This window comes from Myotis myotis, unplaced genomic scaffold (assembly GCF_014108235.1).
Source record: "Myotis myotis isolate mMyoMyo1 unplaced genomic scaffold, mMyoMyo1.p scaffold_m19_p_14, whole genome shotgun sequence".
In the NCBI taxonomy this organism is placed as follows: domain Eukaryota; kingdom Metazoa; phylum Chordata; class Mammalia; order Chiroptera; family Vespertilionidae; genus Myotis; species Myotis myotis.
The window spans coordinates 24,775,720-24,794,151 of record NW_023416318.1 but is presented as its reverse complement, the minus strand read 5'-3'; the positions used below and the strand labels follow the sequence as shown (position 1 = coordinate 24,794,151).

At 41.6% G+C, this 18,432-nt stretch overlaps 1 protein-coding gene across 4 annotated transcripts in view; it reads right to left on the bottom strand.

Moving 5' to 3' along the window:
- The window catches only part of RTN4 (reticulon 4), a 56,297-nt gene extending 48,921 nt beyond the window's left edge, over nucleotides 1-7,376 (bottom strand). For 2 of the 4 annotated variants that reach the window (XM_036334547.1, XM_036334549.1), the window contains exon 1: nucleotides 6,582-7,365. In XM_036334547.1, the coding sequence (XP_036190440.1) occupies nucleotides 6,582-7,137 (556 nt within the window). In that variant the 5' untranslated portion in view covers nucleotides 7,138-7,365. Of the gene's footprint in view, nucleotides 1-6,581 lie in introns of all 4 variants that reach the window. The other 2 variants (XM_036334546.1, XM_036334550.1) reach the window with 2 other exon arrangements.
- Nucleotides 7,377-18,432: the final 11,056 nt, after the last annotated feature.

Below are 18,432 nucleotides of genomic sequence, written 5' to 3'. Positions count from 1 at the left end.
CAATGATTCTCTCTCATCATTGATGTTTCTCTCTCTCCCTTCCTCTCTGAAATCAATAAAAAAATATTTAAAAATATAATAAAAATGTCACCCTAGCCAGTTCTGTCTCAATGAATAGAGCATCGGCCTGCAAACCAAAGGGTCCTGGGTTCAATTTTGGTGAAGGGCAAGTAAGTACCTTAGTTGCAGACTCTTTCCAAGCCCATGCAGGAGGCAACCAATTGATGTGTTTCTCTCACATTGATGTTTCTCTCCCTGGATGTATCTTTCCCTCTTTCTCCCACTCTCCCTAAAAATCAATGGAAAAATATCCTCGGGTGAGGATTAACAAAAAAATAAATGAAAAATAAAGTAATAAAAACATTAAATGAAAAAACTGTACATGCATTCTTCAACAAATTTCAGAGAGTGTGCACAAGTAAGGGAGAACCCATAAACAGACATAAAACAAACCAATCCATTGTAATGTGTGGACCTTATTTGGATTCTGGCTTTTTTTAAAAAAGTTTTTTAAAAAAACGTATGACATTCACTAAGTAGTAGTAAATATAAACTTTAGCTGGATACTTGATGAAATTAATTATTGTGAAATATGTTGTGAAAGTATTTGATCAAGAGTACTGTGGTTATGTTTTGGAAAACAGTACTTGGTTTGCAAGATACATAATGAAATATTTATAAGGGTGTGGGACTGGCAAGATTGGCAATGGATTGATGACTGTTGGGGCTCAGTATTGGTTAAATGAGGTTTCAATCACTATTCTGTTTTCCTTTATGTTTGAAATTTTCCATAACAAAAAGTAAAAATAAATTTTTAAGCCCTTCAAAAAAGAGGTAAGGCAATGTAAACATACTAAACTTCTATTATACTGAAGTAATTTCAACCACATTTTTACCCACAATTCTTTTAGCAGGCCATTAAAATATATATTTGATTCTATCAACACCAAACTTAACTAGAGCTCCTGATGTTTCTCTCTCACATCAGTTTCTCTCTTTCTCTCAAAAATCATTAAAAAAAAACATATCCTCTGGTGAGATTTTTTTTTTTTAAGTTATAGTCTATATATGGGTGTCAGATAGGAACTGGACTTACTGAGGGATCACCTGGTTGTGTCTAACCACTACCACTACCATTATGATGTACACCTGAAAATAATATAATATTTAACATCAACAATAACTGAAACTCTTAAAAAGTAATTAAACAAATAAAAGTTATAGCAATTAAAAAAATAAATGAAACAGAAAATATTTCACCCATACTACAAATATATGACAAAAGTGGCATTTCAAAATAGTAGAGAAAATGGTGTTGAGACAAATGAAATATCATATTCAAAAATAAAATTGTTTCAGTACGTTGTTCTCTAGAACAAAATAAACTATAGAAAGAATTAAATGTTAAAGTAAAATCATAAAAATACCAAGAGAAAACGTGGAGAAATTTTTATAAGACATATATATGACAAAGGCTAATTCCCTTACATTAGATCAAGTCCTCCTACAGCTAGAAGAAGAAAAAAAGAAGAGGTCAAAACTGTGATGAGAAAAATGTACTGGCACCTAAGCCTAGTAAATAATATGGCACCTAAACTAATTTAAAAAAAAATACTGGGAAATATAAATTTAAAAAACAATTTGCTAAATCGATTTACTGGTTTATCAATCTACTCCACTGGTAAAGGCAAAAGGAAAAGAGGTACTTTAACACATTATTGGTGAGAATATAGGTTGGAACAACTCTTTGTAGTACAATTTGGCATTATCTAGCGACATTTTAAATGCACATAGCCTTTGAACTAGGAATTCTATTAGCATGAATTTATCTTACAACACCTAGAGAACAGCATGTATTCCCAAAGAAGTTTACATAAGGGTGTTCACAGCAACGTTATTTGTAACAGAAAAAGTTGAGAAACAACCTAGTTAATCATCACTAAAAGACTGGTTAAATAAAGTATGGTACATATGTAAATACATACATGCTTTAATTCATAACACTTGGGATTTTCATTGAGAGAAAATATTGTAATAATTCTGGAACTATACAGAATGTGAAGATTAACTTTCATCTATAATTTTCATTCATTCAACAAATATCTGAGTGCCTACACCACATGTCTGTGCTCAGTAATGCAGACATAATGTCATATAATCCGTTTCCTCAAGGAAAAAAGGTGATATAGCCTCTTTATTCAAGGAGCATATAGTCTGGTAGAAACTAGAGATGAGTAAACGTACTATTATCACACTAGGGGCCCGGTGCATGAAATTCGTGCACTGGGTGGGGGGTGGGGGGAGTGTCCCTCAGCCCAGCCTGCCCCCTCTCACATACTGGGAGCCCTCAGGCGTTGACCCCCATCACCCTCCAATCGCAGGATCGGCCCCTTGCCCAGGCCCGACGCCTCTGACAGAGGCGTCAGGCCTGGGCAGGGGACCCTCATTTCCCCCCATCACTGGTTCTGCCCCCAGCCCAGGCCTGATGCCTCTGGCCCAGGCGTCAGGCCTGGGCAGGGAACCCCCAGACCCCTCCGATTGCTGGTTCTGCCCCTTGCCCAGGCCTGATGCCTCGGCCAGAGGCGTAGACTCCCATCACCCTCCAATCACCTGATCGGCCCCTTGCCCAGGCCTGACGGCTCCGACAGGTGACCCCCATCTCCCCCCAATCACTGGCTCTGACCCCCGCCCAGGCCTGAGGCCTCTGGCCCAGGAATCATGCCTGGGCAGGGGACCCCCATCTCCCTCTGATCGCTTGCTCCACCCCCCGCCCAAGCCTGACGCCTCTGACCCAGGCTTCAGGCCTGGGCAAGGGGACCATCATATCCCTCCAATCCCCGGCTCCGCCCCCCCACCCAGGCATCAGGCATCAGGCCTGGGCAGGGGACCCCCAGCCCCCCACCCAGGACTGATGCCTCGGCCAGGGAGTTGACCCTCATCACCCTCGGATCACCAATCACCGGATTGGCCCCTTGACCAGGCCTGAGGCCTCCGGCAGAGGTGTCAGGCCTGGGCAGGGGACTCCCAGCTCCCCGCAATCTCCCTCTCTGCCCCTGCCCAGGCCTAACACCTCTGGCCGAAGCATTAGGCCTGGGCAGAGGACCCCCAGCTCCCTGCGGTTGCAGGCTCCGCCCCTGCCCAGGCCTAACGCCTCTGGCCTAGGCGTCCAGCTCGGGCAGCGGGGACCCGCAGCTGCAGCGGCCCCGCGATCGTGGGCTCCGCTTTAGGCCCAGGGAAGGGACCCCTAGTTCCCGGGACTGCCAGCTTCGACCGTGCCCAGCTCCCATCGCTGGCTCCACCCCTACTTCCTGCTATCACTGGCCAGGGCGGAAAAGGCACCTGATTCTCCGATCATGGCTGGGGGGCAGGGCAAAGGCGGCCCCAGGGCCGCCTTTGCCCTGCCCCCCAGCTCTTAGCTCCCCCCTGGGTTTCCAATCACTGTCAGTGGCAGGGGGCTTCTTCCTGCTTTCCCTTTCGCCTCCCTGCATTGTGCCTACATATGCAAATTAGCCGCCATCTTAGTTGGCAGTTAATTTGCATATAGCCCTGATTAGCCAATGAAAAGGGTAGCACCGTACGCCAATTACCATTTTTCTCTTTTATTAGTGTAGATATATGGCATGATATCTATCCTGAGGTAAGAACAGAATATTATGGGAACACATGAGTAAAGCAACTTAAAATTAATAATCACCATGCCAACAAACAAAAACTCAGCAGCTTAAAAGTGAAATTATCAACTCCTCCTTTAGAGCTGAAATGATGATGAGGCCATCAGTCTGAGCAGACCTTGGCTTCAGTACAGCTGGGTCTGACCACCTTGCAGGCCTATGTCCACAAAGGTCACATCCCCCCATTTCAACACTGCTGATGAATGAGGGTTCAGCCCTTAGAGAGTTCTGAATCCCTGGTGCTATCACCCTCAGGGGGACCTTTTCTAGGGTCTATATTTAGAATCAGGAACAAAAAGTCTCAAAGAATGTGCTATAAGAATAGTGTATCTAAAACATTTACTTCTACTTCATCAGAGTTTCTAAAGAATCAAGAAATATATCCATTTGGTTGGTACTTGAAACCTGGGCTAGCAAAGTACCTTTAAAATATGACATTTAAATTGGAGCCTTACATCAGTAGGGTTTCAAATTAATTGCTTTTAGGTACAGTGGGGCCTTGACTTACGAGTTTAATTCGTTCTGTGGCGGAGCTCGTAACTCAAATTACTCGTATGTCAAATCAAAAAGTTAACGAGTGAGACACGTGATGCTGGGCTGATGTTGTGGCGTTCATTGTGATGTTCGCTGCGCCAACTAGCGGTGGGGTATCTGAAGCTGGCTCGTAACCCGAATTTTAGCTCGCAACTCAAAGCAAAAAATCTGCCGAGAGACGGCTTGTATCTCGAAAAACTCGTTAGTTGGGACACTCGTAAGTCAAGGCCCCAATGTATATTATTAAATACACTAAAACAGAGCTAATTATTAGACAATAGAAAAATGCCCCTTTTTAGAAAGGTTTTATATAATACAGCAAATCTTCCAAGTTTACAGAGATATAGATAGTATGAAATAGCATATTTTCTAAATACTATTCCACATAGTTAGATATTTACCAAAGATTCTATATATATTCATTACATCATTTAAAAAAGGATGAGGGAGCTTGTTGGTTACTAAAAAGCACTATAAATTTGGCACTGTGCTTCCCAGGAGCCTATCTGAAACATAATTTATCTTATCCATACATACCACTTGTTCCTAGTCAGAAAATTAAAAATAGCTTAACAAAAGAAATTGTTCGGAATCTCTAAATTCATCAGTTCTATTCCTTGCTGTCACTTGTTAGATATAAATGGAAGATGGGGACTGAATAGGGCACGATCTCTCTTTCTTTAGAGGCATCTTATACTTAAGATTTAATGTATATATATCACCCAAAATCTTAAAGACATGGTTTTTCATCTCCAAGATATAATAACCCTATACTTAAAGCAATATTAAATCCTATATAAACTTCCATTCAATTAACAACTTTGGACAGTCTCTGAAACTGATTTAATAAGCACCAACATTCTTTCCTTTGCATTTACATTCATAGCCTCAAAGTCCTGTCAATTCTTCTTTCATAAAAACTCTTTGTACCCTAACTATAAAAATACAGATTCACAACCAATTAAAAAATTTTCACTTAACTAAGTAATGAACTAGATTAGCCTCTACTCAACTGTCTCAGAACTATCGCAAAAGCTTTCTCAATAGTTCCCCTGTTTTTCTTTCCAACCTATCTTAGAATATGGTCACCAATTCCTTTTCTAACACTACCATCCAGGCCTCAATTCAATAATCTTCAGTGGCTTCCTAATACCTAAAGCAGTAAATCAGGAAGAGTAAAAAGCTACTAGTCAATAAGTTCATAATTTGTCCGATAAGATGAACTCTAAATCTCTAATAAACTTGATATTTTTACCTTCTGAAATAATTTCCCAAGGTGTTCTTAAAAAGAATTTAATTATTAATGTACAACCAGGTACTCGTGGATGAAAAGATTTGAAAACTATTTTACAGACTACGCAGATTTGTCTCTGTAGACCTAAAACATAACTTCCAAGAAATAGTATATCTAACCAATACATGAAAACCTCTCAAAATATTTCATTAAGTCTCATGGTAAATCGACCACAAGTTTAATTGGCCTAGTCCCGGATGGGAAGCCACAGGTTTCCCTTCTTTAAGACCATCAATCATGCTGCCTTTGTGTTGACGATTCCCTGATGATGCAGTAAGAGGCTAAACCTGTCCACACTGACAGCAATTCCTCTTCCTCTGCAGCTGAGACGCGAGCAGAGCTGCGCCCCCAGGAACGCAATGCCCGCAGCCCCTTTCCGGGCTGGGTTTAGCCGGTGCGGAGCTGCCACATCAATACACGGGGAACTGGGCGGTGGCAGGACTTGGCCACAACTCTCCCACCCGGGTCTGCACGCGCACACCACTGGGGGCGCCCTCCCTCACTGCAGCGGGGTCAATGTGGACGCTTTCCAAGGGGTCATCTCCCCACCCGCGCAGGAGGAGGGGAGGGGAGACGAAACGCATGGGGCCACCCAGGCCAGGGAGGGGATAGGAGGGGGCCCGGGCTGAACGCAGGCCAGCGGACTGACAGCCAAACTGCGCCTTTCCCCCAGGAGCAGCCCAGACGGGGAGACAAAAGATGAAGGCGCCAAGGCCTTTCCGTCCGCACCCCAGAACGAGGGCAGCCCAAGAACCCACAGCCCTAGTTCCTCGATACACACCCAGCTTCTAGGGGCGGGTGGGTGCCTAACTTCAGGGACGCCGGGGCATGGGGACCAGCGGGAAGAACCGGGAGCGGGCGGGTGCACGTGTTACCCGACGCCCGGACAGACAATGAAGCGCCAGCCCCGGCTACCTCCGCCGCCCCACCCAGCTCCCGGCGGCTCCCACGGGGGTGGGGGCGCCTTCCCCCCCCCCAGGTCCGCAGACAAAGCCCCTCGGGGCGGAGGGGGGGGCCCGCGGGAGCAGCTGGGGCTGCACACAAAAGAGGGAGGGGCGCGGGGCGGGCGGGCGAGCACTCACCCACGGAGCCAGAGGAGCTCCTGCGCTTGGGCGCGGCCGGCGTGGAGGGGGGCGCAGCGGGGGCCGGGGCGGTCGGCGTCCACGCGGGCTCGGCTTGGGGGCTCACGCTGGCCGGGGGAGGTGGGGGCGGCCGGGCCGGAGGCTCGTCGTCCTCGGGGAGCTTGGAGGGCGAGGCTGCGGCAGCGGACGGCAGGGATGGCGCGGTGGACGCGGGACTCGGGTCCCAGGGCTGATGCCTCTCCGGGGCGACAGGGGGCGCGGCCGGCAAGGGCCCCCGGGGCGCGGGGGGCACGAAGTCATTGTCGAAGTCCAGCAGGGGCGCGGTGGGGGCGGAGGCGGTGGGCACTGGGGCCGCCGACAGCCCGGCGGCGGGCTTCCTCTCCAGCACCTCCAGCTCCTCCAAGTCCTCGTCCTCGTCCTCCTCGTCCTCCTCCTCCTCGTCCTCTTCCTCCTCGTCCTCGGGCTCCCTCACGAACTGGTACTTGAACGTGGGCTGAGGCCGGGGCGGGTGGTCTGAGGACGAGGAGACCCGAGACGACTGGTCCGCGTCTTCCATGGCTGGCGCGTCGGAGAGGATGCTGCAGCTGCGGCCGCCGCCGGACGCTTCTCCTCCGCGGCGCGGGCTGTGGTGGGGGCTGGGGAGCTCCGAAAGGGGCAGAGCCGAACGAGCTGAGGGACCGGCAGAGGCGACGGCTCCCGGAACAATGAGGCTGCCCCTCCTGCCTCCGCACCCGTGATGCGCCACCCGCCCCGTCCCCAGTTGCCGCCGCCGCCGCCCAGACCCGCGTAGGAGAGAGGCCAGCAGACTCTCCGCCCAGTTTGGCTCGATTCCTCCTCCCCTGCGGGCGGGGGCTGGCGCGGGAGGGAGGAAGCCAATCGGCTGCAGGATAGTGATAAAGGACAACCGGCCGGCCCAACGGAAAGGAGGAGAGGCGAAAGTGGGTGTGGCTTACTGCGCTTCCTCTCTCCTACCGGCTGGGTTGGGTTCGGTGGGCGGGGTTTGAAACTGGCAACCCCGCCCTCCCCCGTGGGTAGTTTAGCAGAGGGGATGGGAGGGAGAGGCGATGGGAGGGAGAGGGGATGGGAGGGAGAGGGGATGGGAGGGAGGTGGGGGCGTGGAGGTGGGTGGGGGGATGGTCTGGCCGAGCCCACAGCTGCAGGTCCGCTGCAGTTAGAGGGCTGCGAAAGCGAGCCAGCTGCCGACCCTGGGGGTGGAAGAGACTCCTGGCTCGCCACCGGAAGGGCGTTATCCTGGGTGGAAACTTTCCTCCCAGGAAAGGGAAAAAACCCAGAGTGCACAAAGGTACTAACAAACGGGACTGTGGAGTCGGCCCTAAGGATTGAAATACACATTGCATTTTCAAAGATTTTTGAAATAAAGGATTCCATTGTTGTAAACTTAAATTCCCAGGCCACGTTATTACTACTACCATCACCACCTAAAAAGAAAAAGAACATTTTTGACAAGGGTAAGATCACTCCTGGTCTAAATTGCTGACCCTGGATGAGGTAGGCAAAACAGAGCTGGGCTGGACCATCTGGGGCTGGGGCGGACCGTGAGAAAGTCCACTCATCTCCTTCCAGGAGACTTGAGGTCTCCCGGATGCTGGACTCTCACATGGTAGGAGGATGAGTCAGTCACCCAAAGAGAGAGGGAGGGAAGAGAGAAGAGTGGCAACAGAACGAAGCCTTGGAAGGCAAATTTGATTCACATTACATTTCAGTCACCTTAGGCTCATGAGTCAACATTTCAGATGATTCAGGCTTTCTGGGAGCCAGTAATCCCAGCACTCATTTCTTAGATATGCCAGAATGAGCGTGATTCCCAGTCCACTTTTTCCAAAGCTGGAGAGAGTTTAAGGAAAATGGCTACAGACCATTAAGTATCAGCATCCAGAGGGTTAGAGAACCCTTTTATCCTTTTGATATGCCTTCCAAAAGTCTTTGCTGCATGCCTAACCTGGAGGCCCTGGACAGAGAGGGAAAACCTGTTTACAAGTTGCTGGCAGGACAGGCCAGCACCGTCCAATACTTTAATCACTGGCTACTTGTTGTGGCTGTTGAGCACGGGAAACATGACTAGCCTGAAATGGAGTGTGTTGTAAGTTTAAAATGCACATTACATTTTGAGTTAGTACCTCCCCCAAAATTTAACTATCTCAATTTTTATTAGTCACATATTGGAATTGATAATATTTTAGATTCATTGGGATGAGTATTATTCATTTCTTTTATTTTTACTTTTTTTTAATGCAGCTTTTAGAACATTTTAAGTACATATATGACTCACATTATATTTCTACTGGACGGTGCTAGTCTAATTTAATGATTAAGAAACTTTGATTGTCATGGGGAGTCACTAGTTATTTAAGCAAATTCTTACCTCCAACTAATTAATATTATCCTACACTTAGAGTATTAAAAAGGAAAGATAGGGATTGTAGGGGAGGGAGAAGGGATGAATAGGTGGAACACAGGGGATTTTTAGGTCAGTAAAACTATTCTATATGATACTGTGATGAAGGATACATGACATTATGTACTTGGCAAAACTCATAGACCTGTATAACACAAAGAGTGAACCTGTGGGCTTCAGCAAATAATACTTCAATTTGGTTCATAGATTGTAACAAATATACTACACCAATGTAAGATGTTAGCAGTAGGGGAAACTGTGGTTGGGGGATTGGCATGGGAGTGTATGAGAACTCTGTTCTGTTTAATTTTTCTGTAAAGGTATAACTACTCTAAGAAAAAAAAGTTTGGTTTTTTTTTAAAGGGAAGGTATAACAAAATTTCCTGGAAATGTAACCTGATCAAGTTAATTATCAGCAATACATTCACAATCTGGCATATCAGTCTCACAAAGATGAACTTGCTTTATTTATACAAAATGGTTATGAGTTGCTTTCAGCTTTTGTTTATGGTTTGTTTGAGGGGTTAGAAACAGTATAAGAAGAGGGAATCATTAGTGTAGAATTTGGGGGCAGGCGGTTTAACACCAAAGTAAAAATTTTAAACAGAGCAGATTACTACAATGATAACTAAATTGTTTCAAGTATTTGTCAAAATTATAAAAAAATCATACATGATTGTCAAGTGTAAGTGCATACACACACACAAATATACTAGCAAAATTTTATTGTATGAACTTTTTTCTGTTAAGTCACAATTTAGCTATCAGCAGTTCAGTCTTCCCCAAACTGTTTTTGTCACTATGATTGTTCTGAAACTCCTTGATGGAAAGTTTCAAAGGGTTTTCATATGTTATCAAGTTGCTCATATGATATTTCTGCATTCATATATATTTGTACCTGCTATTACTAAAATAGTCACAAGAAATGTGTTTAATTTATTTAAAGTGTCACAAAAGGATAATTACAGAAAATGATAGATTTGCAGCTTTAGTTGTAAATAGCAAATACTGAGGCAGTAATATACGCACTCTCCTCTGACATAGAAGAAATACAAGAATTTTTTGTTATTGATCTCGGTGGTTTCTATAAAATCAAGTATTTGATGGATGAATAAGAGTAAAGACTTTATCTAACAAAGAATGGCCAACAAAGCATAAGGAAAAGAGAATGTTGCTATTAGGCCAGAATTAAGAAAATCTGGTAGTATTTGAAATGGTAAAAGGAAGAATACAAATTTTAGATCATAATAATAGTTAGAAAATAATTATTCAATGAATTATCTTGGAAATTTTCTTATCAGATATAGAAGATTAAAGTTTCCAGTACCATGGATGATAACTGTTCTCTCTTAGAACCCTATTCAGCCTGATAGAATTTCAGAGTTGAAAGGATTCTAGGTCAGACTGAGCAATCTCCCTCCCATTATAAGAAGATCCTACAGAAGGTTTTTTAAACTTGGTCAACTGTAGTAGATTAAAAATGGCCACAGGCTCTATGCAACCACTCCAATCAAGAGGTTGGATCAATTTCCCACCTCTTCTAACCCGGGCTTGTGATGTTCCTTGACCAATAGAATACCCTGGAAATGAGTTCCAAGCCCAACCAGCTTCCACCCTCACGCTCTTGGAATGCTAAGGCCCAAGATCCGTGGCCGGCAAGCCGTGGCTCGCGAGCCACATGTGGCTCTTTGGTCCCTTGAGTGTGGCCACGAAGTTTCAATCTCACTGTACGTGCACACCTGCACGTGGTATTTTGTGGAAGAGCCACACTCAAGGGGCCGCAGTTTGCCGACCACTGCCCAAGATGATAGAGACACCTCACTGCCCTAGCCATAGAGCTGATGTCCCAGAAATAGGAGACCGTCTCAGACTGTCCAGCTAATACACCGAATTATGAAAAATAATGAATCACTGTTGTTTTAAACTACTACCTTTGAGATGATTCATTACACAGCAAAAGCTAATTGAAGCATCATCCATTTTGTGCTATTTTTGCTTTATTCATTCATACATGAAATATTTATTGGCTACTTACTCTGCACCACGCACTCACTGTTCAAGACTTGAGAAAAATCAGACGCAAATGTGCATGAGCATTTTCAGTAAAGGAAACTTACTTCTTAGGGAACTAGCGCATTCCATGTCTATAGTATTATAGCTTATTATAGAGTGCTGAACTGACACCTCATCAGGTGCACATAGAACAGGTTAGTTGTCCTTGTAACATGTAAACTTCCTGAAAGAGTTAAGGCATAGGATGAGTATACTCAAGTCTACATATTGAAGGGTATAGACCCAAGAGTGGGTTCAGCAACCACAGGAGAAAGATGAGAGGCAAACTCCTGACAAATTTGTTACAAAGCTGTGCACACAGCTTTTTTGCCTGCTGAAAATGACTTGCACGTGTGAAAGAGCATCACTGAATTATATTTGATTTTTGTATTCAAAAAAGATGGAAGCATCATTTTAGCACCCTCCAGGGAAAATTAGCAACTGGCTACGTCATTGTCCCTACCATTTCACTGGCATTTAGATGTCATGAAATGTACCTTTTTGTGAAATGCAGTTCATGGTTCTGGTTAACATCTTGACTTATTCTAAGCTTATTCTGTAATATAAATATAAATATAAAATCAACATCTTCAGCTGTGCTAGTTATGCATTGACAATTATTGTTGGACCTAAAATTAAAAATTTGTTTCGAACAGAAATCACGTATTGGGTAAGTGAAAGTCATCATTGAAATTGAAGCTAATCTTTCTCCTTTAACCTGCCTTGGTCCTCGGCATTAATACTGCATTTCCGTAGGCTAGTTCAATATGCATCATTTCTCTGATGAAATTTATTTTGATCTAGCAGAAAAGCTATTTTCGATCTAGCAGAAAATTAATTTTGGTCTAGCGGTACAAATCCAAGCAAAGAAATTCTTAGACTATCTTAGACAAATAAAAAATCTGTCCTCATGAGAAAAAAGAACCACAGAAAAGAGTTCACAAAATTATCTTAATGGTTTATGTATAAATTTTGTTATTTAGATCATCAGTGGAAGCCAGGTGGTTACTATCTTTAGAATAAGCATTATTAATTTATTCAGCTAAAATTTATTAAGCACCTAGGCTATGGTAATAAAGAGTAAATAAAATACTCTTCCAGACATTAAGGAACATATAGTTGAGTTTAAATAAGAATATATAGGTATATATACATATATGTGTGCATATATATTCATTTATATATGTTGTAGATATATGTATGTATATATGTATTGTATGAATATATATATACATATATATATCATGTGTGTACAATAAACAGACAGACATAGACATATTCCAACAGGATTTGGGTAATTCTTCCTAAGATGATTTAATACTTAATCTTTTAAGGTAGAGAAAGGAAGAAAGGCATCTAAGTAAGGGGGAATAGCATCTATAGAGGCAGGGTGGAGTGAAAATCCAACACAGATTCAAGGCATAGAGACATCTGGTTTTGCTAGAGAGGTAGAAAATGATTGCAGATAAAGCCAAAAAAAAATAATAAGTTAAGTTCAAACTAAGGGTCTCAAATGCCAGGCTAAAGACATTACTCTCCTAAGTAAAGAGTTATTAAAAATTTTTAAGCAGGATGGTGAGAGGACCTGATTGCTAATTACAAAAAATACGCAGATAGAGAATTATGGGTGCTAGAGCAAGGAAAATTAAGAATATTTAAGATGCAATTACAATCCCTTGGGTAATATTTGCCCAATAACTTTCTTATAGCTACTGTGACTTAAGTGAAATAATTACTGCTTGTAGTTCAGGAAAAAGATTATAAAAACTAAATTAATAGCATAGGAAATAGGAAAGGATAAGTATAAAACTTTTAAATTTAAAAATCATAGAATTTGGTGGCTAACAGGATGGAGGAGCTGATGGAAAAGAAGAAAGAAAAGCTTATTTTAAGGTTTAAGCTTAGGAGATAAGGTACATTAGTGTTACCATTATCAAGAAAAGTCAGGAGGGGAGCACAGAATTGGTGAGTATTTCTGGGGAGAATATAATGACCTAAGTTTGTTGATATATTGAACTCGAGCTGCCTGCAGAATAGTGAGGCAGGTGGAAAACTAGGGCTGGGGCTTCAGTGTAGTCTGGAGAGTAGATACCTAAACCTGTTGGTTAGGATTCACGGGTAAAGTTTTGAGGAAAATGGTGGGGTTGGTGGAGGAGATAGACAAGCAGGTTGATGGAGACTGCCTGTACTCATGGGAGACAAGGACCTAGCATGGAGCCTTAGGAAATATCAACATGAAATATCTCTGGACATACTAGAATAATGTTATTTCTACCTAACCCCTACTTTTCAAAATAAACCAAAACAAAACAACTCCCTTTAGCTTTTCTTCATAGGTCCAGTTCTCTAAGTTTTAAATAGGTGCTCATTTTATCGTTTCCATCCACCTTAAATATTAAACTCGGAACTCAAAATAGTATTCCAGTAATCTATAGTATCCAATAAGTGATCTATAGTAATAGGGACAGCACCAATAATTTAAGCCACAGATAATCCTGAAACTCTCAGTAAACTGGGAGCTCCAGTCACTAAGCCAATAACAAGTAGGCTTGCCTGGTAAACTTTTGCCTCTTCCTGTAACTGACCATCTGTTAATGAAGATGCTAAAGGGAAGGAAATGGCTGGGAGAAAAGCAATAAAATATTAAGCAAGCTCCATTAAATTACAGAGTTAACTACAATGATTCTTTTATATACTACCTATATTTATCAGGTACAGGATTTTTAAATCCACAGATCTATATTGCTCATATTCAACTTGTTTTCTACTTTCCAGAGAACCCAGGAACACATTCATTACCAGATATGCTCTGGAATATGGCCCTGCCATCGTCTTTTTTAAGACTCATTTTCCTTTTATTACTACCAACTTATTGTGATCTGGCATCCCCATTTTATGTTTTATTTATTGCAAATTTTTCTGTCAGGTGGTAAAATAAATGTTGTAAATCATTAATGGATGATAAATGCCATTTAATCTAACAAGTTAATATGGCATATCATGTGTTCATTTCCTCTCCAACCCAAAACCCTATTAAAATTTGTCAGTAAAGTAATAAGAAATGGTATTAACCATTAAGGACAAATAGAATAAGAAAGGAGACAACAGTGGATAAAATATTTCAACATATTTTTAGAAGACAAAAAGCAGACGGAAGAGCAGCGTGACTGACTTAGCCGACTGTATGAAGTTACGGCCTAGATAACTTTCAGGGACAGTGTCAAGTAGAAGTAAGTCATTTTGGGCCACAGAACCCTTGAGAGGCTCCGGCCCTTGGAGGTGCCAGGATTGAAAACAGGTGGATTAAGTAAAAGCGAAACCCTTGGCCCTCATGTCCCCTCGCTCCTCCCAGGAAGCCTGCAGCAAGGCTTAAACATATGCCTGCTGCCCCACCATTACTGCTCCCCAAGCTGCTGCCATCCCCGCACCTGATTCTCCCTGAGACAGGATGTTGGAGAACCCTTTTATGGAGAAACAAAATGGATGGTGCCAGTGAAAATTCCTCAAAGCATTGGCATTTGGAGTACCCCAGTAAAAAGACCTGATCAGTCCCTCCTGCTCCCTTCTCACCACAAAGTTTCCAGTCTATTTATTAAATACTTTACTCTTAGGCATAAAACAAAACACAAGAACCACCATATATTTGACAGAAACCTTGAATGAAAGCTAAAAATGAAAACAAATAGAAAAAAAATGGAGGAAACAGAGACTTGCAGAGAAAAGATGAAATATCAAAGAAACTATAATATTTAGAGAGAGCAGAAAACAAAAAAAATGGAAACGATAAAAATGAAATTATCAGAGAACACGAGAGTTCATAAGTTAAAACTAATTGAATGTTCATAGCAGCATCATTCACAACCACCGAAAGATAGAAACAACCCAAATGTCTTTCAGTGAATGAACGGAAAAACAAAATGTGGTCTATACATACAATGGAATAGTATTTAGCCTTAAAAAGGAATGCAATTCTCCCCTGGCTGGTGTTGGTCAGTGGTTAGAATGTTGGCTTGAACACCAAAGGGTCATAAGTTCAATTCCTGGTCAAGGGCATATACTTGGGTTGCAGGTTCAATCCCAGCCCTGGTTGGGGTGCATACGGGAGGCAACCAATCAATGTGTTTCTCTCACATCGATGTTTCTCTTTCTCTCTCTCTCTGAAAATCAATGAAAATAATATTCTCTGGTGAGGATTTTTTTAAAAAAGGAATGCAATTCTGATACATGCTACAACAGGGTTAAAGTTTGAAGATGTTATGCTATGAAATAAGCCAGAGACAAGATGGCAAATATTGTATGATTCCATTTACATTAGTTCCCTAGAATAGTCAAATACAGAGAGACAGAAAGTAGAACAGTGAGTAACAAGGGCTAAGAGAGGTAGGAATGGGAAATTAATATTTAATGGAGACAGAGCTTCAATGTGGGATGATGAAGTTATGGAGATGCATAGTAATAATGGTTGTAAAACAATGTGAATGTACTTAAGTGCATTAAGTTGTGCACTTTAAAAGTAGTTAAAATAGCTGGGCTGGTGTAGCTCAGTGGTTGAGTGTCAACCTATGAACTAGGAGGTCACAGTATGAATCCCAGTCAGGGCACATGTCCGGGTTGCAGGCTCAATCCCTAGTGTGGCATTAATGATTCTCTCTCACCATTGATTCTTTCATCTCTCTCTCCCTCTTCCTTTCCCTTCCTCTCTGAAATCAATCAATAAATATATATGTGTTTTAAAAGTGGTTAAAATAGTAAATTCCATTTCATATATTTTTTACCACACTAAAATTTTTAAATTACAGTTTTTAAAAATTAATAGACATGTTGAAGACAGATTTGGAAAACCTCCCAGAAAATAGAACAAAGCCAAAAAGACATATTAGGAACAAACAAGTGGAAATTGAAGTGTTTTTCTTTTAAAAAAGCAATACTATTTATGATACCATCGAAAACATGAAATACTTAAGGATGGATTTAACAAAATATGCCCAAACATTGGTGAGAGAAATTAAGGAAACTAGGAGGACTTCAACTTGATCTCAAGATTTATGATGAAGCCTCAATAATTAAGACAGTGTAGTATTGGCATAGACAGACAAATATATTAATGAAACAGAATAGAGTGTCCAGGCATAGACTAATAGACATATATACATATACACATATACGTTTTATAGTCAATTAACTTTTGGGAAAAGTTGCAAAAGTATTTCAATGGGGACAAGATAGTTCTTTCAACAAATCGTGCTGGAACAATTGGACATCCATATGCAAAAACAAGAACTTTGATCATTATCACACAGCTTATTAAAAAAATAACTAAAAATCGCTGAAACCAGTTTGGCTCGGTAGATAGAGCGTCAGCTTGCGGACTGAAGGGTCCCAGGTTCAATTCCGGTCAAGGGCATGTACCTGGGTTGAGGGCACATCCCCAGTGGGAGATGTGCAGGAGGCAGCTGATCGATGTTTCTCTCTCATCGATGTTTCTAACTCTCTATCTCTCTCCCTTCCTCTCTGTAAAAAATCAATAAAATATATTTAAAAAATAAAAAATAACTAAAAATGAATCATGGGCCTAAATATAATGGCTAAAACTATAAATGTCTTGATTAAAACTTAGATTAAAATTTTGGCAAGGATATATAATGAATGCTGTTGCAAATGTAAAATGATACGCCCACTCTGGAAAATAATTCCTCACAAAGTTAAGCATATGCAATCATATGACCCAGCAATTTCACTCCTAGGTATTTATCCAAGAGAAACGAAACTGGAAACAACCCAAGTGTCCATCAGCTCATGAGTGGATAAACAAACCATGGCTTTGGAATCCTACTCAGCAATAAAAAGAAACAAATGATATACACAGCATGGAAGAAACTCAAAAGAATTACATTAAGTGAAAGAAGCAAGATGCAAAAGCCTACATACTATGTGAATCTGTTTATGTGGAGTTCTAAAACAGGCAAAACTGCCAAGGGCAGGGGGAAGGTGGGTGAATGCAAAGGGGATCAGGGAACTCCTTAGAATGAAAGTGCTGACAGTTCCGTTACTATATACATGGACATAACTCATTGAACTGTACAATTAAAATGAGTGAACTTTATGGAATAAATATTATATCTCAGGAAAGCTGGTTTAAAAAAACAAACAAACAAAAAAAGCCAAAGAGATATAATGCAGAAGACAAAAGAAAGATCTACTTTGGAGGCCTATGAAACATGAATAAGAGTTCCAGAAAGAAAGAATGGAAAAAGCGCTGTTTCCTATTAATCTAATTTGTCCTCTTGGAAGGTGAACTTGCACTATGGTACTTAATGCTGCATGACAGAGCATTAGTTAAGAGTTTACATTTTAACTTGACCTGATAAATGTGTACAGATATTTTGGGTGGCAAGAAATATTTCAAGATTATTTCTTAAGCAATTTTGCTTCTCTAAATTACCCTCTATTTCTACGAAATTAATAGTGCTGTACATAAAATTAAGTCCGGCCTAAGTTGTTACTTAGGTCTTAGAATTGGGGCTAGTTGCAATTTTTAGGTGACTATGTACTGTGTAATCTCTTAAAAAGAAACTTCTATTGAAAATGAATGTTTCTTAAACATGTTATCCTTTCATTGCTGTACCTCTGAAACCCAGCCATTCATCTTTTGTTAAAAACCAGCTTTATTGAGATTCAATTCACGTGCCATACAATTCACACACTTAAAATGTATGATCAGTGCCAGCCATTCTTCACCTTTTGTACAAATTTCGAATAAGATATGGAGGAAAAGATAATGTGACTCAGCAGAGCGAGATGAGATCAGGTTTGCCATGCCCCATAGGTGCCTTTCAGGAAACCCTGGGCCTCCGTAACCTCATCTGTAATCAAGAAGTTACACTCAAGGATTGGCCTGTCTCTCATCTCCCTGCAAGACCGTTTCTTATTGTTGTTTATTTTTAACTTCTAATTTATCTTTAGTGCCAACATCAAATATTGGGATAAGCCGCTCAGAAAGGTGTTTTTGCGGTAGGACAGCTGCGACGATGATCTGAATTAAAGATGGTCCTGGCAGGCTTATTACAGCATTCAGAAGGCTTTGTTCTTTGGAGCCTTCCTTGAAAGAAGATAGTTTTCTTTTATACATTTCAAAGTAAGAAAATGAAAAGAGGATAGTCACAGAGTGTGTTTAACTTAGATGAGTTTCTCTTCCCTAACTCTACCTATCTCGTTTCTCAAAGCAGATATGAAAACTGTAGAAAGCTGAATAGACTTGGAAATACAGTAAAAACAAACAAAAAAACAAAAAACTAGATTCAGCCAAATAGCTTAATCAAAAATATTTTTTAAAATTGCCTGCAGAGCTGTTGTTGAAGTAAAAAATGAAGAGTTCCCATAAAG